Source organism: Pangasianodon hypophthalmus, chromosome 13, assembly GCF_027358585.1.
Source record: "Pangasianodon hypophthalmus isolate fPanHyp1 chromosome 13, fPanHyp1.pri, whole genome shotgun sequence".
NCBI lineage: Eukaryota > Metazoa > Chordata > Actinopteri > Siluriformes > Pangasiidae > Pangasianodon > Pangasianodon hypophthalmus.
This window is the reverse complement of record NC_069722.1, coordinates 7,605,315-7,630,402: the sequence shown is the minus strand read 5'-3', so window position 1 is coordinate 7,630,402 and position 25,088 is coordinate 7,605,315. Positions and strand designations below refer to the sequence as shown.

General features: G+C 36.8%; 1 protein-coding gene across 1 annotated transcript in view; it reads left to right on the top strand.

Moving 5' to 3' along the window:
- The window catches only part of crhr1 (corticotropin releasing hormone receptor 1), a 153,671-nt gene that overhangs the window by 91,519 nt on the left and 37,064 nt on the right, over positions 1–25,088 (top strand). The window contains exon 6 of the mRNA XM_026917177.3: positions 4,546–4,652. Within this exon, the coding sequence (XP_026772978.1) occupies positions 4,546–4,652 (107 nt within the window). The remainder of the gene's footprint in view (positions 1–4,545; positions 4,653–25,088) is intronic.

Sequence of the window (25,088 nt, the reverse complement as noted above, 5' to 3'; positions counted from 1 at the left end):
TGCTGCTTTGGCTACAAGCAACACATTCCAGGGTCAGTGAATTTGATGCTTTGGCATTGCGTGAAAAAGTGCAGCCAATAAGGTGAGGACACATTTATGGCCAAAGGTTTGTGGACACCTGACCATCACACCCATATGTGGTTCTTCTCCAGACTGTTGCCACAAAGTTGGAAGTACACAATTGTATAGAATGTCTTTGTATGCTGTAGCATTACAATTTCCCTTCACTGGAACTAAGAGGTCCAAAGCTGTTCCAGCATGACAATGCCCCTGTGCACAAAGCGAGCTCCATGAAGACATGGCTTGCCAAGGTTGGAGCGGAAGAACTCAAGTGTCCTCCACAGAGCCCTGACCTCAACCCCACTGAACACCTTTGGGATGATTTGGAATGCAGACTGCACACCAGGCCTCCTCACCCCACATCAGGCAGTGAACTCACTAATGCTCTTGTAGCTGAATGGATAAATCCCCACAACCATGCTCCAAAATCTAGTGGAAACCCTTTCCAGAAGGGTGGAGGCTGTTAGAGCAGCAAAGAAGGAACCATATTGCCTGTGGTTTTGGAAATGGATGTTCAACAAGCACATCTGGTTGTGATGGTATGTAAGTATAGCCACATACTTTTGGCCACATAGTGTATGTGTTCTAGCAACCTTAAAGACATATCATGACATTCAGAAAAAAAATGCAGAATGGTTAAATGTCAGTCGTGTCCACATAGCCCGTAGATTGGCGAAAACAAAGAGTCTTGTGCGCCCGCTTTTCTGCCCTTCATGTTTTCTCCTGTTTGAACAATCAAAATTTAAAATGCGTCTTGATGATGTAGCACCTCTTCAACCCCACGACAAAAACACTTTTCATTTGTACTGTGAACCTCCTTGCGCACTAACACTAAATACGAATCTGTAGGTGCCCTAAGGCAGTGCTTATGTCAAGGTACTGGAGTACTTCAATAATAATATATTCGTATTCGGTTACATCCTAATTCACATATACATATATTTTTGACCTAAGCTAAGTAGTTTTTTTTTAGAATAGGTGATTGCCTTTTTTTGAGAATCGGTGATTGCCTGAAAGCTTTCAGAGTTTTCTTTTTTTTTTAACTTGTTTTATATTCATCAAATTGGCAGCATGCTGCTATTTTTTACTTTACCAGTCTACAATTTATTGACCATTTACAGAGGCAGCAGTTTCCACACAATCCAGCACTAGCTTTCAGGATTGAAGGCACCGTCATGCCACACACACTCCAAAAACACCAGCAGGGTCCACCTCAGGGATCTGCTTTAGCGAGAGCCACAGGAAACCGGTGACGTATTTGTGCAGCAGGAGTTCACAGCCTAGAGGCACATGGAGGGGGTGCTGGGCCCTGTGTCCCCTACACGCACATGCAAACCTGTTCATTACGTGATCAGCATATGCTCCCTTGGATCCAAGAATGTCATTTGTGCAGGGCCACAGGGCAGATGATAAGTGAGTTCATTTTCCAGGACACAAAACATGTGCCCGCAAATAAATTTGAGAGTTTCAAAACAATATAATTCAAATAAATGTGAGCTTTTCACAACACTGGGAGATACCTTTTGCATAAAATCCAGCTGCCCAAATAATCAGAGGTTGCTTACAGTTGTCATGCATTTTATCTGACGCAAGGCTGTGTAACGTGATCTCCATCCAGCAGACCTTTGGTTATGACATTTTTAATACTGTGTTTGGGTCTGTTGTGTATTCAGGCCACAATAATATGACATTATAGCTAAGTTTTCTTCAACTCTATGTGCATAATGCAGGTGATAAATTGGAAATATGCAAAAAAAAAAAAAACAGTTTTCAATAATTTTAAAATAAAAATGTTTTACATAATGCTCAAATGATAGCACTTTCAATGAAGCCCTAATTCATTAAGAATAACGTATAATTATTTGTAAGTTGTAATGATTCCTGAGCATTTTTATAAATTCTAATAATGCCTTATAAAGCTGTAATAATGTGCTAAACATAATACCTTGATAACTAATGCATATTTAGTGTCATTATTCTTTATGTATATCTGTGTGTGTGTGTGTGTGTGTGTGTGTGTTTGTGTGTGTGTTTGTTTGCGCGTGTGCGTGTGTGTGTGTGTGTGTGTGGTGGACTGCACAACCTCTATAACTGATGACCTATGCATATTTATAAAGCAACTGTAATATTAAAGACATTATAAACATTACATTATAAGACAGTACCCTCTGCCTTGGTTGACTGTCATATAATTGTCTTTTTTCATCCTTAGTAATGATTTCTGAAAGCTATTTTCATGAAAGATTTTTTTTTTTTTTATTTCCAAGAAATATTTCATTATCAAATTAAGTTACTGCTAGCATGGATCTTTATTTTTTTTTTTATTAACACAAAAAAATGGTGAACAAAATCTAAACGCACAGCACAGGAGATTTATAGACTAGCATTTGCAGGTCTTTGACGATGCTTTATACACACTTCCCAGAAATAAAACCATGGATGAGCTCCTTACATCTCGCATAGTATGTGATTAGTTTTCACTTACATTTGAATGTAAAAGTTTGTACTCCGTTTGTTTGTTTTTTTCAGAGCTGACACAATTGTAACACAGTTGTTACAGTGCACATGTACATCACTTTTTTAAAAAAACAAAACGACAACAATAACAACAACACAAATAGAATAGGATTCATGCACTATTGCTGGAGATATCTGTGAAAACACCATGTTGTTCCAAGAAAGTAAAAAAGACAAATCCATATGTATCTTTCTAATATTATTTTCTCTAATATTATTTTCTCCTGGAAATCTGTGCAGTTATGTATGTACATTAATCTCTATAATAACTGTTAGCATAGAGTTCAGGCATGCCATTTCTATTTGCAAGAGAATGAGAAATCATGAGTGTGACCTTCAGTACATTTGTAATGCCTGGTATAATTGTACATACATTTGCTTATGAGGGTCTCACACTGTTAAGAGTAGCGAAAGGTTGTGGCACTGAGACAGAAAAGAGGCACACTCTAATTCCCACCTGCATAATAAGGAATTACAGTTGATGCAGTGCACGTAATCCTTTTTTTTTAATACTTTTTTAAATCATAAATATTATAGTTTACCATAGCAACCACATAGCATACATTAATTATCATGGTTATTGTAATGTAACAAAAATGTAAACAAAACAACAAAGAAAAGTTTTTATGAGTTCTGTACCATAAAGGAATTATAACGTTTAAATGGGAGATTATTCTGTGTGTGCTTCTCCACATATGCATAAAAGACTTCTAAAGATCTTTTGTCATTATAATTATATATTTTCTAAGCTACCCTCAAAGTTCTATGACACAGAGTAATGTGGAATATACGGTATGATGGTTTAATAGAGATTGTCTTGATGATCATAAATGCGATGGTTCCATGTATGAAAACCATAAAGATGGCTGTGGATGTTCTTCCTTGGATAGCCTTAGGACTGCAATTGCTATGAACAGTTTTGCATTCAAGTCTCCATGAATGAACAGACTTCAAGTTAAAACTGCAATAAATTCAGAAATGACTCTGATGCTCATACTCATAAGTTGTTCATTAGCTCATAAGTTCCTGTTTACACAACTGCACTTTTTTACTGTATAGTATATAGTATATAGTTATAGAAGGGAGATTATTTACAGTCGCACTATCTGCTCTTACCCAGATGAGGATGGGTTCCTTTTTGAGTCTGGTTCCTCTCAAGGTTTCTTCCTCGTATCATCTCAGGGAGTTTTTCCTTGCCACCATCACCTCTGGCTTGCCCAATAGGGATAAATTTATAAATTGAAATTTTATATCCGGAATTTATATATTTCTTTGAAGTTGCTTTGTGACAATGTCCATTGCTAAAAGCACTATACAAATAAATGAATTGAATTGGACATGTAAGTTTACAGCATTCTTCAGTGGTGTTAAAATTGACCCACACAATATTATAGTTGTGCTGCTTTGCCAGTACAGATATAAAACTGGACTTTTGGTGAAATTGTCAGCACTCACTGACATTATGGGGAAAAAACTTGCACTAGATAAAGAACATACATGCACTAGAACATACATGTGTATGATGTTATGTGGAAGTACGAAGTCGTTAATGTAATTTAAATCATTACTGAGTAACTTAAACCAAAAGAGGAACAATTATGCTAGCTCTCATGTACCTTCTTTTGTAAGAAGACCAAGTCATATGGCCTCGTTTTATAACCCAGATGATACTGATTGGTATAAAAAAACCTAGCAAGGCAAAGGGTGGAAATATTTCTATTGAGAATATGTAAAGAACATCATGACTGTTAGACTTTTTAAAGATTATATATATATATATATATATATATATATATATATATATATATATATATATATATATATATAAATGCCTTGTTGCTTTAAATTAAATGTCTTCTTTATTTTGTATGCAAACTTTTGCACTTGACTGTATGAAGCTATGGGCTATTACTGCATGGTTAAAACCGGAAATGTTCCTAATATTTTTTTTTTGCTCTTATTCTTTAGAAAAAGAGCAAGCTGCACTACCACATTGCAGTGATTATAAACTACCTTGGCCACTGCATCTCTCTCGGAGCCCTGCTGGTTGCCTTCATTCTCTTTATGAGGCTGAGGTGAGTTAAAACCTTGCTCATGTTTTACCTGAACTCTGGTCCTGTAACGTAATACAGTGTGTCTAATTTGTTTTTGAGTGAAACATCTTCCTAACTCAGGTACTGCACACGAGCTTAGCAGATTTTAATGAGATGAAAATCACATTGTTAAAATATAAATCATTACCTCTGAACATATGCGTTACGAATAGCAGCATGGGATTAGTACTCACATTCACTGCAGGAGATCTGAGGGGTTGAATTTCGTTGCACATTAATTATTCAAGCATGAAAAAGTGTGCAGGATAACAATAATGAAATCAAGACTGTTATTGTACAAGAGATCCAGAGCAAACAAATGAGAATGGGTGAGAGAATTTGGCTGTACTGTTCTGTGTGTTTGCCAGATTTTTGGCTCTACAGAAATCTCACAGAAACTCTGGAACAATTTGAGTTTTAAATGGCACTCTACAAACAAGGAATGTAACTCAGCGCCATTTTCTGTATCTTTTTAGTGCTCCAAATATCTGTTTCTGTCTTTTCTTCTTTTAAATTAAATATGAACCCTACCACTCTGCCCCAGAAACACTGGAAAATGACTGAGGAAGAAAAAAAGGTAGAAATGGCAGCACTTTGTGTGTGAACTGGCTCTGACAGTTCCTCAACTTCAGCTACATCACTCGAGTTCATAATTGGTCGCAACCTGAGATGTGTGCGCGACTGTTTTTTAGTTTGTATTTTTGTTCGTACCTGACCGTGATATTTTCTAACAAATTGTGTTGGTCCTCTTTCCCAAAAAATAATCAAAACAAATTAGTAGTCTAGTTTATCCCACCACGACCCTGACCAGGCAGTTACTAAGGATGAATGAATGAACGTTGTAAATGCATCGTTGTAAAAACTCCACATGTTCATGTTCATGTTCATGTTTGCCCCACGAGCTTCACATATAACTGCCTGCTTGCACACTTGTAAAAGTAAAAATTTCCCACTTTTGCATCCCGCACGATCCCAGCCTCAACTAGTTGTCCTGTGAATGTCCTGTGAGCCCTTCTGGCAATAATTTGTGATCCAATCTAGCTCATATTTGTATATTTATCTGCTTAGACCACATCTCTTCACTCCTAATAATGTATTCATATTCGGTTACATGCCTACTACAAACAAAGAGCAGGCTAGCAGTGCTTCCCTCCAGCACAACTGTTGAATTTCAACATGCTAATAAGGACCATGCAGGGGATAATCACTGCCATAACCACTGCCATGGCATTAACAGCAAAACATGGTGCAAAGTTTGGACTTCCTGGGTTGCCTCACAGTACATGAATTATCAGCATGATAGTAGGCAGGTCTCCTCATTGAAGGACTCCTCTTTGGCAAGATCTCAATAGCAATGTCAGAAAATTCCAGGAACAAAGTGCACTTGGGTGAACCTAGAATTGGCCACACAGTACAACTCTCTGCAGCCTTAAGTACAAAAAGTGCACGGTTGCTATATCCTTATGTAGCGCTAACATTTCCAAATAAGTACAGTTACCTATCAGGCGATATTCCATGTCATGCTGCATTGATGTCATATGGGAATAACTGGCATAACAATAATTCCCATGTTCCAACTTCAACCTACAAATTCCAAGTCTAAATACTGAGAGCTTTCTGAATTTCTTCCGCCAAACCCAGAACTGAGGAAACTGGCAACATGGATGTCCCATGCATCCAAGAAGAATTTTTTTGTTGCTGTTTATATTTCACTTTATAACTAATTACAAATTATGAACTTTGCTTCTAGTAAGGATGTGCTAACACTTAACATGAACTCTCATTCTGTTCATCCAGTAACAAATAGTTTCCACTAATTTATCAACCTAACACAGATTATTTAGAAATATTTCAGAAAGACACTCTTGTCCTATTTTGTCTCTGATCTCATGTTCAGCTCTTGCTTAGCTTGGGTCAACACCCCAAATAAAAGGCGTTCAAAAAGAGTTTCTGTGTTTGTCCGCGTGATTGCAGGTTGAGTTCTGGAACAAATCAAAAAAAACAACTTTGAGTTGTCTAGGTCAGTTTATCTCCGGATTAGTTCCGCTTGATTAATCTGGGCAAGAAATCCCATCTCATTTGGTGTCGGATGATTAACCACTGCCTCCTCCAGCTAATCTCCTAAAGCCAGTGCATCAAGAAGGAGCTGATTTTGGAAGACAGAGATCATGAATGTATGCTTGGTCCAGTTCTGGTCTTGTCCTGTTGTCTTGATGCAGTGCAGTAATATAATCATGCTTCCACATTCAAACCTCCATTATATATCCATTTCTGGCCTTAAAGACGATACAGAGGAAGGCAGTTTTTTGTTTTACTAAGCTTGTTAGTGTTTCATAGAGTTTCCCATCTGGAGATATTTGTCTGTGTTTCCAAGAGGTTCTGATCCCTGTTGAGTTATGGAGCCTGTTAAAGAGTTCAGGAAGCTGGTACAGATGCTGAGAGGCATGTTGTAAAGAGGCATGTGTTACTTTTTAATAATACTGTATATCTTTTACTAGGATACAAGATTGAACAAATGGTGCCATGTTTCTAAGTACATAAAATTTAGCCAATAGATTAGCCAATTAAGCATAGGCCTACATCACATCCACCATTACATCCACCATATATAGTATATACATTACATGCAAATGCAAAACAGTAATATTATTTATTTCCTGAATGTATATCAATTTCAGTTGTTCATGAGTATGATTTTTATTGACAAAAAAGAAATGATTTATTTGTTTTTTACAACAAATTTGATCTATCTATCTATCTGTCTATCTATCTATCTATCTATCTATCAATAATGTATAAGACTCTGAAAGATAGCTACAGCCTACATCAAATAGGCCATATACTGTATACAACACGTTATGTTATGTATATACATTTATTTGGCAAATTATTTGTTTGTTGGTATTGTTTATTTGTCAGTTACAACAAATTCTATCTATCTATCTATCTATCTATCTATCTATCTATCTATCTATGTGCAAAAAAAATGTATTTATTCTTTAATGTATTTCATTTTCATTTATTTCTTAAACCTACATACGTATGACACATGTAAACACAATATAATCCTTTAAATCCACATTATGTTGCTTATTATAGGGTTCAGTTTTTTAATAGACCAAATCCAATTATATTTGAACGTAAGTGTAATTGTATTCACTCAAAATAAATCGCATAAGATACTAATCCTTTGAATCCACAATATTGTTTAAACAGATATGATTTTCTTTAGTGAATGTTTGCTTTCTTGACTAAGGAAATCATCCCATACATAGTATATAGTATAGTTTGATATGTAGTGCATAGTGTATGGTTATTCTTCTCTTGAATTACCATGTACTACGTAGTGTTTGCATAGTCTTATCCTTCCAGTAGCCCACTGAATATCACATGCAGTAAGATTAAGGAGCAGTCCTGAATGAAATCTGCTTTTATGAGACTGTGGCAGTCAGATGAAGCGGCGTGGGCCACACCAGGACTCAATGTGCCAGCTGTGGGAGTTTAAGACATTTCTGCAGGCGTAAAGCAAGGGGAATTGGAGCTGGGCAAATGCCAGCATCTCGCTCTCACTCAGGCATTGAAGTGTGAAAAAGAGGCTGAAGACTGAGTGAGCGGTTCAGTGAAAGCTGACCTCACACAGCCTCAGGTCACGACTGCGGTGACAAGGAGCTGTCTACATCCAGGGTTTCATTTCCTACTTTGTGACAAGCAGGTTGGTTAACATTACACTGAGGTGGCTTCCTACCTGAAATATGCAACCAGAAGACACGTGTAGTGGGCTGAAGGAAAAATTAAGGAAATGTAATTTTGTTCATTTCTTGCATTATACTTAAATTTTCCACATTATATTCATACAAATATGAACGAACAAGGACAGTTCGTTTGGATTTGTTTTGACCAAATACAAATTAAGTTATAAGAAAGAAATACTAACCTCATCCCTAATTCTAATTTTATCCCTAAACTTAATTTAGTCATGGAATTGTTAGAAATTTGCTAGCAGGAAAACCCAAAACAGGGCAGCGAAGATAAGGAACTTGTCTGTAAACAATTGCAAGAACTATCTCCAGAAAGCTGAGAACATTTCAGTCTCGACCATAGCGTGTGGTGCTTGAGGCATTAATTCATTTAAATGCCTAACTGAATTTTGGGGGAAATGTGGGCAATATAGTTCAGCAATTTAGGGATGAAAAAGGCAGGTTTTGTCATTCTATTCTGGTTAACGATGCATGACGATCCTTGTGACAAATACAGTTGTATACATTACACACAAAACATAAAGTAATAAATATGTTATAAAGTATAAAGTGATATAAAGCAAAGCATATAGTAAGGACTATTGTACTATTGTATTGTGGAAATAATTGCTTGCTCCTGCTTGTTTATCTCCTTCAGAAATGGGTGGGATTTAATTTCTTGCATTGCAAAAATGTGTATGAATAGCAGTGAGAGAGGTCTATGTGTTAACCTTGTTTTATTTCATTCAAATAAAGTCGGAAGAAAAGCTAGATTTTTTAAAGGCAGGTTTTCTTACACCGTTACTTTAGAATAGTAGCTGTTTCATTGAATTACCAATAAATTGAAAAAAGAGAAACATGAAAGCAACGAAATGTTATAACTACATCACTCTTAATGCTACTGCTATCAAGAAGGTTTATCTAAAGGTCTGTAAATCAGATTTACAAGTTTCTTAAAAGGTTAGTAAAGGTTAATATGGTCATTTTACCACTTTCTGTGTCCAACACGAGGAGGTCCTCTGTCCTGCTATTTGTGGCCTCGCTGACGTAGATAGGTGCAGCAGGGGGAGAGAGGCAGCAGACCTCGGAGCACATGGTCACTGCATGAGGCGCTGGCACTCTGACAACTTCCTGCCAAGCACCACGTGGACACAGACCTCTGTCTCCAACAAAGCCCCAGTATGAGGTGCTACCAGTACATCTGCGCATCATTTGGGTAGCAGGATGCCGTTTTGTAAGCGCTCCAATGCCGCAGGGACTGCACAAAGCAGAGAGGACGCTCTAAATTGGGCCTCCTACAGAGCACACAAACTGAACTGTCCTAACACACTCCTGTGCATCTGTGTCATTTACATTTCTGTCCGGTTTGTGTCACCGTCATGCATTTTCTTTTCTCTGCATAAACAACAGGGAGTCAGATAAGCTAAAAATTGGCCAGGGTTTTTTTTTTTTTTTTTGGAACAGTTTATTTATGAAAGGACAGTGCTGAACCCTGAAAGAAATCTGAAACACCACAGCGATGAAACCTGAGTAATAATGTGGAGGTCTGGAGCAGACAGCTGCAGTAATGAACTCGCTTTAATGCAGACAAATGCTACTGGGCTTAGGTAGGGAATGAGGAAGATTTTTTTTTTTTTTTTTTTTTTTTTTTCAATTCAGAAAGAGAATTCAGGTCCTGACTCAAAAGTGCTGATTCCTGTCATTAGAATATGGTGGAAACTTCATTAATGATCAGGATTTTTCTATACCAATTGTCAGCTATACAGGATTTCATATACACTATATGACCAAAAGTTTGTGCACACCTGACCATCACACCCATATGTGCTTGTTGAACATCCAATTCCAGATTTAGTCCTGCTCTGTTATTATAATAACCTCCACTCTTCTGGGATGGCTTTCCACTAGATTTTGGAGCATGGCTGCCCATGAGCATTAGTGAGATCAGGCACTGATATAATGTATAAAATATAAAGTGTAGAATATAAAAATATAAAGATATAAGATATAAAGTGAGGAGGCCTGGCATGCAGTTGGTGTTCAGTGGGGTTAAGGTCAGGGCACTGTACAGGCCACTCAGTGTCCTCCACTCCAACCTTGGCAAACCATGTCTTCATGGACCTTCATGTGCACAACAGTTTGGGGAAGACCCACATATGAGTGTGATGGGCCATTTGGGCCATATAGTGTATTTGCACTTGGGTGAAAATAGCATCAGCTGCACAATATGGCTGTTTGCACCCTTAAATTGCGTTTCATGCTGTCATGCCCCATTTACATCACTGGCCACTAACAATCAATATATGCTATAGAAGCTATAAAGACATGTAAAAAGCCGTGAAAATGTGTAATTCATGATAGGACGTATAAAGGTTTTTTGTTTGTTTAAGGAAACTTTTATTTAGCTTTTTTGGAAGGAGTCTCCAGTGTCAGTACTTTGTAACTAACATTGTGCTTTGCAGTTTCTTGGAAACATGACAAACTGCATTTTTTTTTTTTTTTTTTTTTCCTTATTAACTTCAAGAAACCTGAAAAAAATAGAGGCTGCTGACTGAACAGCTATTTACAACTGTTATAATGTAAGTGATCTAATGTAAGTTTTGTGGACACTCTAGAATATGGTAAAACGTATGACTTATCAAAAATCGTCAGCATTGTCAAATTGCTGTGGTATAAAACAAATAAAATACTTTGTATGCTGTAATTGGACAGTAATCAACATTGCGGTGGTAACAGTAACTCCTCTTTGCTTTGGGTTGCATCATACCACATCCCATCATCTGTCATTCCTCACTCATATTATATTATATTATATTATATTATATTATATTATAAAACTCACATGTTGTTAATGTTTACTTCATCAGAACAGATGCGAAAATGAATTTAGTGAGTTTAGCCAGCTGTTAGTGAGGCAGGATTTGCTCGTGCCAAAGTGACAGCTGAAACGCAGCGCTATGGGCACTGGCTCTGACTTTTCCTCCCAGTGCCAGCATCAACATTTCAACTCATCTGACAGAAACCACACATAAACAGCAAAGACAACTTTGTTTCATATGCCAAAGCCTATTTGTTGTCCACTGCCAAAACCAGGAAATAATTAAAGTTCTAAATGCTAAAGCACATATTTTATAGAGTACAGGAAAAAATAGCAGTAGCTGGGTGCATAACAAGCTTGTTTTCATGCAATTCATGCCACTTAGCTTAGGTCTGACTCGGCTTTACACAAAATTACATGCAATTAATCACCACTTTACTGGGAAAAAAGGTGAAAATTGATTGTCATAGTAACTCCATTTCATGGTGCACATTCAGGTTAATAGTTTGGTATTAATACTATTAGTGGTTTCAGCAGTATTTTAATACAGCCACATGCCCAGATTTCCACTTGGGAGAGCTTATGGGCTAAGAGAGCTTAACTTCCTCCATATCCTTGCCAGTGTACCACTGTTAGGAATCTGAAATGCCCCTGAAATGTCCCCATGAGGATTGCTGGCACAGGTGCTTTGCTTTTGATACGTCAGGTTTTTTTTTTTTTTTTTTTGAGAGACATTCTTTGACTATGACTTTGGGTAACTGTCTGTATGGACTTTCACATCTCATCATAGGGCTGTAGAATTCGAATATGATCTCAAGATGTTTTCTATATTGGCTTTGAGTTAGTGACATTTGTACTTGGGCACTGGTCTATATATATTGCATGCACAGTGACTGACAAGAAGTAATTCTTTCTTGTAGAAAATATAATCTTCAGACTAATCACAAATAAATGCACAAATAAAGCCTAGCCAAGTAAAGCCATGGCCCTGACAAGGACTTGATGGTTTTCTGTCTCGATGTGTTGCAGTCTCGCATTTATTAAGACTCAGTCTTGACTTGGCCTCGACCACCTTAAGACTTGTTCTTGACTCAATCTCAGCTAATTCTGTTCTCGGATTTGACAATGGCAGTCTTGACTACACCCCTATCTCTCTTGGGGTATGTATGTGTTTCCTCTGGTTTCTCCCCATCTCCCAAAAAGGTGTATTGGTTACTCTAAATTACACCTAAGTGTCAATGTGTGTGTTCATGGTGTCCTGCGATGGACTGACATCCCATTCAAGGTGCATTCCCATTTCACGCTCAGTGTTCCTGGGATAGACTCCGGATCCACCACAGCCCTGACCAGAATACAGCGATTACTGAACATGAATGAAGGAATGAATGAATTGTATTCACATCATGGGCCTAGAAAGATCAGAGACTAGTCAGTAGTTACATAACGAATAATAATCATAAGTCTGAAGTGCATTGTCCAAGATGCTGAAACGATTTTCATGGACAAATTGATCTGTTTTATTTTTCATTTTGAATTTTTACAATCATTGGATCTTTCTATTAAGGGAGCAAGGAATATACCTGCATACCAAACCTATCTACCTAAAGAATAAATTTTGACCCATCAAACATAATCGCTAATGACATTCCCCTTTTTGACATCCAGTAATAGCGCCTTTAGAGTTGTGACAAATATTAAGACCCTTCTGGAAAATTCTAATGAGTTTTTTTTTTCCTCAAGGTTAAATGGCTACACTCATTGTGTGAATAAAAGTGTTGTGATAAATTGTTTGAGCTGTAATTGGGTTCCATGGATGAAGTTTTTGTCCCCAGGCCCTTGGTCAGTGCTTTTACAAGGTTTCAACCTTGAGTGAAATAAATGTATCAAAACTATAGTCAGTTTTGTAGTGCCATTGGGTCACTGTCTCAACAGTTGACTGCAAGTAAACTGCAAAATAAAGACACTGCAAGATCTATAACTCAGGGCCATATTCAGAGTTTAAAAGATACATTGATAGATATGTACTGAAAAGTTATTATGCAAGTTCTAAACACTACTTTTACAATGATTCTGTTCAGTGTTATTCGTATAGGGCTTATAGACATTGCCACAAATCAAACTCATACACTAGATAGTGGAATTATAAATCATTATAGCGTATAGGTGTAGAAGAGTAAAGACAAACAGTACTAAGTGTGTTGAAAAGATGTTTAGTATGGTTATTACGTGAAGTGTGCTGGAATAAGCACAGGACAGTCTGCGAGTGAAGGCAGGAAGCAAGTGCGTAAAGTCAGGGCAAATCCAAAAATTATAAGCAAAGTTCATTGTGGAGGTCAAAACACAGGCGGGCCACCTCATACAAGGGTAATCCATGATCAGAATTCAACACATGAGCAAGAGCCAACAAACTGGAAACAGGAAAACAAGGCTTGTAACATAACAGACATTATATATACAGTTGAGGTCAAAAGTTTACATCCGCCTTTCAGAATCTGCAAAATGTTAATTATTTTACCAAAATAAGCGGGATCATACAAAAATGCATGTTATTGTTTATTTAGTGCTGACCTGAATAAGATATTTCACATAAAAGATGTTTATGTTTATATATATATATATACACACTGTATGTTTATATATATTTCTTCAGAAAAATCCTTCAGAAGGAAAAACCATATATTAAGAGCCGGGGGGTGAAAACTTTTGAACAGAATGGAGATGTGTATTTTTCTTATTTTGCCTAAATATCATATTTTTCATTTAGTACTGCCCTTCAGAGGCTACAGAAGATAGTTACATGTTTCCCAGAAGACAAAATTAGTTAAATTTACCCTGATCTTCAAATTCAAAAAGTTTTCACCCCCCGGCTCTTAATGCATGGTTTTTCCTTCTGGAGCATCAGTGAGCATTTGAATCTTCTGTAATAGTTGCATATGAGTCCCTCAGTTGTCTTCAGTATGAAAGGATGGATCTCAAAATCATATAGTCATTGTTGGAAAGGGTTCAAATACACAAAAAATGCTGGAAAACCAAAGAATTTGTGGGACCTGAAGGATTTTTCTGAAGAACAGCAGGCAGTTTAACTGTTCAGGACAAACAAGGGACTCATGAACAACTATCAGTAAACAAAAAAACACATCTGTGGATCATTCAGGTAACAACACAGTATTCAGAATCAAGTGGATGTAAACTTGAACGGGGTCATTTTTATAAATTCAACTATTATTTTCTCTTGTGGACTATATGTAAACATCTTTTATGTGAAATATCTTATTCAGGTCAGCACTAAATAAACAATAACATGCATTTTGTATGATCCCTCTTATTTTGATAAAATTAACATTTTGCAGATTCTGAAAGGGGGATGTAAACTTTTGACCTCAACTGTATATACTGTATTTATGTATACACATTAATTAAGGACAAAACACAGAACAGGTGAACACAGTAGAGCAACAAATCAATGACAGGACATGAGCAAAGACAGACAGAGAGAGAGAAAGAGAGAGAGAGAGAGAATGAATGAATGAAAGAGATAAAAGATTATTAGCTTTGCTATTATCCTAAAATATATAGAGTGCAAGTGGACAAGCACTTGTCTTTAAGACTGAAAAAAGTTGGTGACAGAAAGTGTGTACTATACTGTTCTATACAAAAAATAACAACTCGTTATTAAATTGAATTTGTTATTAAATATACTATTTTACTATCTAAGCATAAAGTGTAAAGCTTAGAAAGGGTGGAAAATACAGTAGGGCAGGGTAAACAATTCACATAATTATTTACAGCATTCCATAATTTTTGTGTGTATTTATGTTCCCCAAATATAAAAAAAAAAAATTCAAAGTGAAATATTAAATGGACTTAAAACTGTTCCTCCTGAAGTGGATACTGCACAAGAAATATGAACTTATATTCAAGGTCAGAATCATGACAATGAGACATGCCTCTGAAAGTGAACTCTGCCCCGGCATCTTGCACGCAGTCGTTTGAGCAGAGTTTAGCCATGACTATGTTCATTTAATGGTCAGACTATCAATAATTTGATAATAATATGAATCCTCACTTTGCATACTTTATTTTACAGCTAGACAAAAAATAGAAACATCATAAAAAAATCAAAAATGAAATCAAATTTGAACTGGATAACTTTCATTTTTGCTTGTAAATTATGCTCAGAGATGGTTGTGATTGATGGTACTGACAATTAGATTATTATATTAAATTAAGAAATTATTCATTTTAATAGTGATTACTATCAAAGCAACTGCTAGAACCCCCTTCAACATACAGTAAATTTTAGCTCGTTATTATGTGCTGTCCATTTCTGTGGTTTCTAAACACTCCAGGATCAGTAAGACTTCACATAAGTGCTCTACCATCCTGAAATGCATGTCTCCTGCAAATCCCCATTAACTACAGCTGCACGTCCTAATCCCTCCACTGGCGCCTCATCATTACAAGTTATTTACATCCATTGATCTGAACCTACTTGCTCATATTGTGCATTTTAACATTGACATTACCTCACATAAATTTGAAATGGATTTCCCATAGCTTGATCAGCTTGATCCATATATGCCAATAAATAACCTAGCTCTTCCATACACAGGAATACATGTATGTGTTTTTGTTTGTGGTAGTGAACATTGATTATACATCATATTACTGCATGGATGCATTGGGAGATGAAAGAGCAAGGGAATGCCTGAGGGCAGTCGAATAGGTCACACACAATGCATTTATAGGAGACTTTAATAAATGATCAGGGTCATTTACTGAGGATAAATGTTACAGAGCTTTGGAGAGAGCAACAGTGTGTATTGGGCATACTCAGGGCCGGATAGTATAAATAAGCTAGCAGGGATAAGCTCTTCCTCTCTTCAGGAAAAAAAAACTAGGACAAAGATCATCTTATTTCCTGGTAACATATGCCTTGAAGCCGATTTTTTTTTTTTTTTTTGAACCAAAAATAACAGGACTACCAATGGTCAGAAGAATAAATATATGCATGAATTAAAGGCTGATTTCTTTCTAGCCCAGACTGTAGATTCACAAAGCCTAGCGTTGACAAACATGCCAAGTGATTACACAAAGTGAAACACCCCCTAAATTTAGTGTCCATTAAGTTGGGTTTAGTGTCCATTAAGTTGCCTTTGGAGAAAACCTAGAATTAAAATAAGCACTTGTCCAATAAAGTACAAATTACCCAATGGGGCAAATGACAGAACCATAGATTTTATGTGGTTTGACTGAAAGAGCTGGCTAATGACAAACCCAGCTTTTCTGTTTGCTAGGGGTGTCGAGACTTTTTCTGTCTTGGGCTTATTGGCATTTGTGCTTGGACTTTCTTGGTCTTGGTCTTTGGTTTCACCAAATATGGTCATGGTCTCGATTGAGAGTAATGTTTGTGTTGTCTTTCCTTTTTGCATTGCACAAATTCCCTCTTCTAGAAAACATAACCTAATCATTGGCAAATGCATGAATGAAGCCAACTAGTTTAAGTAGAAGCTTGGCCTCAAAACATTTTTGATGGTTTTAGGTCTCAATCTTGATTCAGTCTTGCTTTCATTTGGACTCGATCTTGACTTGGCCTGGACCCCCTTATGACTCTTCTTAAGTCGAGCTCGGCAAGTCCTGGTCTTGGATTTGGACTTGACAGTGGCGGTCTTCATTACAGCCCTACTGTTTAGCATATTTGCTATTCAAATGAGATGATTATGGACTTCAGAAACTTGACTTTAAAAAAATAGGAAGCATAAATGGTGGTCCATGTCCATCTTTCAATGTGAGTAACTGGTAGGTAGAATATTTTTTTTGCCCTCCCATTCAATATCACAGCCAGCTGTCCCTGGTCACATGCAGAACCTGCTCTATTGTCTACCCCCTTAAAAGTCATCAGATTCATCTGGATTACAAATGACAGATTGGTCCAGCAAGTATTTTTTTTCCAAAGTCAAAATTCAATATTTTGCAGCAGAAAATGTAGTAAAAACTGAACAATGTTGCTTGCGTAAGTATTTAATCCCTTCAGATTACTACTTGGCAGACCCAACGTTTGCTGCCATAGAAAACAGCTTTAAGTCTGTTGGGGTAAGTTCATACCAGCTTTGCACACTGTTTGGGAGTCATTTTCACCCATTCTTCCTGTCAGATTTGCTCCTGGTTCTTCAGGTTGGTTGGAGGATTATTGAGTGAAATTGCCACAGATTCAGATCTAGACTTTGACTTGGCCACTGTAGAACATTCACCTTTTTCTTTTTAACCACTCCAGCATTGCTTTGACCTTGTGTTTGGGACCATTGTCCTGCTGAAAGATGAAGTTTTCCCCAAGTTTTAGTGTTTTTTCTAGCAGACTGAAGCAGGTTCTCTTGCAATATCCCCCTGTATTTTGCTCCATCGATTCTCCTTTCAATTTTGACAAGAAGGCCATGTTCTGAGGATGAAACGCAGAGAATGATGCTGCCACCACCATATTTCACTGTAGGGATGGTGTTAATTGAGGTATTGCCTGCATTAAGGTTGCACTCAAGCCATTCATTGTAAGAGAACATGAGTTTGCATTAAAATACTGACAGGAAGAGTATGTGTATTTATCATTTGTTATTGAGACAAATCTGATAAAACCTTGGGGTGATGTTGGTTGAATACTTTTGCAAGCCACTGTGGTTGCTATACACTACATACACATAGAACAGATACAATACTCACACAGTAAACGCACATATTTCTTGTGGTAATTAGACAAACAGATCAGAAAGATTTGTGCTGTTGCAAAGACAGATTGATTTAATGTGAAACACAGTGTGAAAAGGAATCTCTCTAACTGAACAAGCTAACAAATTCCACACAGTGAAAACATCATGTCAGCTTGGAAGCCTGGCACCAAATATAGCTCTCCTTTAAAGCTGGTGTGTACAGCTGTTTCTTTTTACACACTTTAACTTGATTTAGTTTTATAGGTTTCGGCATGCTGGTCCTGCTAAAGATGATCTAAAGTGAAACCAAGCCAAGCCCAAATCAAGACCAAGACCAACATGTTGGTGAGGCCAAGACCATAACCATAAGTGTCTGAGTCTGAGATAAGACAATTTACATTCACATGTTCATTTACAGCATTTTGGAAGATGCCCATAATATCCCAAGCAACCTAGAGAAGTGTTTTATTGTCTTTATCAAAAACATATTCTCTAAATAGTACAAATAAACCATGGTCTAAAAATACCTTCAGGTTAAAATGCTGCTAAAGATGACAGTTAAAGAATCTGAGAACATTTTTTTCTGTTTATTATTTTGGTCTTTCATGTTTTTGATTCTTATTATTTTTCTATTTTGATCTGTGTGTGTCATTCTTTGTCCTCTTGTCTGTCAATTTGGAATTTTACTAGGGATTAAGCTCACAGTTCCATCCACCTGCTTCTGATTCGTGTCAGCTGACTCTCATTTCATCAACAGTATCTCATAACTAGACATTATTTTCACTGAATAAAATTTAGTTACATTTTTTAAACTGTATAAAACTATAAGCTTGAAAGTAATGATAAAAGTCACTGGGAAAAGTAAAATAATGGGCAACTGTGTAAATGCCATAAAATATGGGTTTAATACAATTTTTCAATTCAGTTTTATTTGTATAGCGGTTTTAACAATTGACACTGTCACTAAGCAGCCTTACAGAAATATATAAATTCTGATTATAAATTTTAAATTTATAAATTATTTAGTTCTTCAGTTTCCTCGTACCCCCCTAAAAAAGCCCGTAGGTTGATTGGCAACCCTAAATTGCCTGAATGTGAATGAGTGTATACAGAGCTATGAGATGGACTGGCGTCCCACCCAGGGTGTATTCCTGCCTCATGCTTTGTGTCCCCAGGATAGGCTTCAAGATAAAGAGACTACTGAAAATGAATGAACGAACCAATGAAAAGATTGGAATTGCAATATGGCTTTTAATGTCCTTATCAGTCCTTGGGAATTGCTTTATCCTGGTCAGATTCACAGTGGAATAAGGCTAGAACCCAGGAGCAAGGCTGGAATATGGGACACCAGTCCCGCAAAGGCAATTTAGAATAACCTACTTACCAGCATCATTCAGTTCTAGGATTTCCACCATTTTGTACAATTTTCAATTCTGTTAGCTAATTTGACTTAATGAGATGCAAAACCATTTACAATCCCTTTAAAAAAATTACCTGAATGTATGACAAAACCAAGACCAATAGTATGTAGCCTTGAGACTAACCTGTCTATTGTAACCAATGGCTGTATACTGTATATAAGTGGACAACATGGTGCCACTTACTTCCATTGTGCAGTTAAGCCTTTATTGGTTAACATCTGGCAAAGATTGGAGCCAGAACATGGGGAGTAGATATGTCCATTCAGACAGTGGGTCCTCCACTCTCCTGCCCAAATTGATGATAGACACTGTACTTGTTCATGTTGGGAGCATGCACGCTGTGAGATGTTACTGAAGTGCAGCTTAAGATGGAACATCAGAGAACTCAAAATGGAAAGTACAGCGTTATTAATTAATATGTAAAATGCTAAATTGTATTTGTATCATTTTCATAAGTGTCATGACTAACTAAGCCATTTGCTAGCTAGCTGACATCATCTATCATTTTAGTTAAAGTATAAGTAGTTAATGTAAGATATGTTGACTGTCATGTCCAAAACTGTCACCTTGTCAACCAGACCCTTTAATTTATCATCAAAACCCAGAAAAATAAAAGTAAACACGACATACACTTTTAAAACCCTTTTACAATGTCCACCAATACAGTCACTGACTACAAGCCATGAAACTGGACTTCCAGTTGGAAGCTTTTGTTCATTCTTCATGGTAAAGCAAAGTGAGGTTTAACTTTTATTGATTTTATTTATTTTATATTATCATTGTTTATTATTATGTGAAATGTAATTGTGGATGTCAGTACATCAGATACTAGCGCTGGTTAAATATACATTATATTGCAAATCACGGTTCACACTCAACATTCTCATCAACACAACAGTAAGCAATTTGCCAACTTTATCATTTGTAGCCATGGCTTGTAAACAGAAATGACACGGTTGACTGTCAGCAGTCATGCCTCCAGATCCATTTGTGCTTGTGACTACGGTCCAGAAGACACAGTGGTTCTCCAGAGCAGTTTACATTGTCAGCTTCATGACACAATTTCACACACAGATGGCTAGCACTTTAACTGTTTTCAGCAAACAGGCTTGATTGACAAGGGTTTATTTATAGCAAAAAAAAGAAGCCAATGGTCCACCTCACTGTCACTTTGCACTGGATGTATCTACAAGCTTGATGTATCCCAGCTGGATGCGTCTCAGGAGCGACTTGCTGAGTCTTTCAGGCATTGAATGATGGCTTGAATAATTCTGATTTTTCACTTTTGCCATTTCTCCTGCCAGTTCATAGCTTAGTATTTTATTATATTAGTTCTCAATTCTATTCATTTTGCTAGAATATCTTAATGTACAGAGTTCCTTCAAACGTCATGTTATAGAACCTTTCCATGAGAATTATGCAATCTATGTCTGTCAAAGAAAGAAAGAAAGAAAGAAAGAAAAGAGGGGTGGAAGGAGGGAGGAAGTCAATTAAAACTCTTACACACTCAGTGCACCTGCACACTGTAGGCCCTGTTCTCTCCTTCACTCACAACTCTTACTCTCTTTTTACTTTTCAGTCCATTATTCTCCCATGTTCATTTTCTTCCACTGCTTTTCTTCATGCTCTTTCTCTCACTTTTCCTTTCTATTTATACCTTGCTTTTTTCTTTCTCTCCTTTATACAGTTTCTTTCTTCCCTTATTCCTTCTTCCTTACATTCTATTTCCAATTCAGTTTCTTTCCTTCCTTCCTTCCTTCCTTCCTTCCTTCCTTTATTCCTTCCTATTTCCAATCTTTCTTTCTTTCTTTCTAGTTATCATTTATTATCAGGTAAGTCTACTGCTGTTTCTCCATTCTGCTTTCTTTGTTTCTCTTCTTTCCTTCCTTCCTTCATTTCTATTTCCATTCTTTCTTTCTTTCTTTGGAGAGCTGGATAAATCAGTGTTAGCCTCCTCACTGCTTTGTTCTAATGCTCTTAAACAAACAGCCCAGAGAAGGAAGTCGTAAATGGACAAGCAGCTGTGTGTGAGCTGTGTTTCTGTGTCATTGTGTTCAGGCTTGGAGCAAATTCAGCCTGTTACTATGTATAGTTCCATTATTAGAGTCATGCATTTTAATGGACTGTATTTTTTTCTTCCACATCTTTATTACCCCATCTCTTTCTCCATCCCATAATACAGTTTTTTACACTAATACAATCTTTGGCATTCTTGTTAGTAGAGTTCTCCTTTTTAAGAATACTTTCCATCAATTTATCCATCCCAACACCACCATATCCTTACATACGCGTCTCAGTCTTTGACATTTACAGGTCAGTGTGAAGATGTGATTAGTTCTTCATGAGCTATTGCATTCATTAAAGTGTGCATGCAGAACTGTACATACGTAATACCAATCTGATCTCTTTTATCTGTTCATGCTTCACTTCTACCAACACGTTGGTTTTCTTGCTTTCATACACTCACGCATTGTCTTTTTCCTGTTTAAGCTGGAGGCACCTTTTTTTTCTTTTCATGCTGCAGTTTGCACAAATAATTGCTTATCTGTATTTTATCTTGTGATGAAATTTAGTGGCAAAGACTTCAAAGGAGGCTTTTCAGCAACCTGATATCTTAATTGATTTCCTAAAATCCCACACATTACTTACTTTAAATGAATTTCCACGAGTTCATGTCTACATCAAAGCAAACTGGAGAATGCTTTAACTCAGCAGTGAGTCTGTGTGTGTGTGTGTGTGTGTGAGTGTGTTAATGTTATACAGATGGGTGTTCAATTTACAAAATCATTTAAAAACATGTAGAATACCCCATGGTTTAATGGCAGCCTCCTAGTGCTCATCATCCTTGGCATATTTTCAGTAAAATTATTTTTAACAAGCCTCTGGTCAGCTTCATTTAATGGGCTCCGCACACACTCCTTTTGAATGCAGACACATTACTTTAGTCCACTAATGGCAACAGTAAACTATTCACTGTTCTCTCAGCACTCAAATGGTTGCAACGTAATCTGTATGTTTGTAAGTACCTCTATTGGCCAAGTATCTACAATGTATAGGGAATTCTGTCCTAGTACTAATTAGTAATTCCTGTAAAAATACAGTCATTATTCAATAAAAAAGATGGACATGATGGTTATTTATTAATGAGATGAATAGAAAGGAGCTTACTGGATACCAGACAGATATTTCCTCCATAATGTGTTGCATTTTATGTGTGAAGCGGTCTGGGAAAAGCCAAAAGATATCGCTGTGCCTGAATTCTGGAAAAAAAAGACCAAAATTGGGATTTGACATCTGCATAAAATGCCTAAAACCTTGCTCATTAAAGCCCCATTCGGACCGAATTAGTTTATCAAGAGCACATCTGTAATATATTTTTTACATTTCCTCAGTGATAAAAATCTCACATCCTGACAGCAATAAAATGACCACACGAGGAGCAATTTTCTAGAAAGTTGTGTGTTCTACAAACACAGATGTTTGCTTCACACAGTCATATGATCACGCTCCGTTTATAACATGGCGTCCAAGCAGTCGAAGACGCGCTGGAGTAGAGAAGAGATGCTGGCTCTTATTTCAGTTTGGGGCGAACCTAAGTTCAAGCAACAATTTGAGAATACAATACAACAAGAATCACAAAGAATACACGATGCATCCATTTTTGGTTTCATGACCCAGGAAGGGTTTAATATCTGGGGGAGGGTCACGCATTATGAGACTGAATACGGCAAGTAGCAGCAGTCAAACATCTTTTTTCCAATGTGAGGTGACACCCGCATACAAAATGACAGACATTAGCATCTGGACGGATGACTGCTGAGTCGGCACAAAATAGTAGGTAATTCTGCTTGTAATTTTTTCAGAGGAGGCCTGAGAAAAACATCAACGTGGCCGATCTGGATGGAAATAGTCACAGAGGAGCACCTGTAATATAGGAAATTACTCAGAACCTCCATTTAAATTTAATCTTGTCTGGATAGGGCTTAAGTGTAATTTCCTCTCACAGTGAATGTCAGGCTTTGATTAAGTTGTTGGGTAGCTACATGTCGTAGCGTAATGGACATAACCCTAATCGATTCAGTTTACAATCAAATACAGGCTGTCAAATTGTCCATGATGCTCCTGAGCTGTCGCATCATCATCAAAACAAAGAAGAGCACTTAGCATTCTGTATAGATGACAGTGGACAAAGTTTTAAAATGTTCGAATGACCTAATATAAGGCTTGGAAATTGGAGTCAAGAGAACAAAACTGAATGAATTAACCAGTGATTATTTTAGCATGGATGTTAGCATGAACAGAGGTCATTTGGAGAAGATGCGACGATAAGGCTAGGGTTTAACTGCTGCGAGTGACTTACCTCATGTGATGAGAAAGAGACTGATGTGGATGCTGCTGAGGAACAAAGTGATTATACAGTTCCCATTGTAAACTTATAATTCTAGCTATATGTATTTTTCTATAAGTTGATTAGGGCAATTGGTCACTTGGGATTGGTAGATAGAGTAATTAAGGACTCTTAAACTAGTTTATGGTGTAAATATTATGATTCCTAATCATCTGGTTAGAACAAAAACATGGAATGACTGCTGGCCTACATATATATATATATATATATATATATATACATATTTTTGTATTCTTAATTTCTGTATCCCCCTTGACTTTATATCTTTGATTCTGTGTTTGCACCTGACATCAAGACAAATTCCTAGTACTGCAGAGTGTCCTTTACTGTACCTGGCAATAAATTGTTTCTGATTCTGATATATATATATATATATATATATATATATATATATATATATATATATATATGTGTGTGTGAATGAAATCAGTAAATCAGTGTGTTGCTCTCTTTCAGTGCAGTTGGAATAGAATCTTCAAATGCAATTTTCTGAATTTCCCATCATACTTTAAAATGCTATAGCTTTACTTGTGATTGAGATATGTGCAAAACAGCTTATAGTAGAAAATGTCAAAATTTCACCATGTGAATGTTTTTTCCAGGTCACCAAACGCATACATGCTGACAGTGAGATATGCCTATTACTGTTTTTCAAGCTTTTCCTCTTGCTCTTTTACAGGCTCTCTTTTCCTTTAAACTGACAGAATTAAGTAGAGAATCTGTGTGTCTGTGTGTGTGTGTGTGTGTGTGTGTGTGTGGGTGGGTGGGTGTGAGCGAGGGAGGCAGAGACAAAGAGATGAGTAGACGAGATCTGTGGTGTGTTATTGATCTTTGTGAAGCTCAAAAGCACACTGGGTATGTAGACAACCGAGAAAGATCCAGAGTATGAAAAAGAGAGTGTAGAAAAATGCAAGATATGCACATGACTCAAACATTGGCAAGGTTTCATCAGGTCTAATAGATTTATTCCAGTTGAAAACTGTTTAATTGCAAGAAAATATTACTGAAAGCCTGTACTCTACATGTCTGATTTAATGTAATGCACAGCCACAGGTTATATACTGTATATAACTGTATATGTGACAAATTGGCCTGAATCATTTAGTTTCATAACATATAACAAAAAGCACAAATGCAGTCACTGCATTACTTCAGCATGTTAGCCCAGAATTCAGTTACAATGCTTATTCATTCCCTCATTCATTCATTCATTCATTCATTCATTAGGGTTAGGGTCACTGTGGATTCAGAGTCTATCCCTGGAAAACACCCTGGATGGTATTAGGTTAGATGTAAATGTAGCTACTGGTGATAAATAACAAATTAACATTTCCAA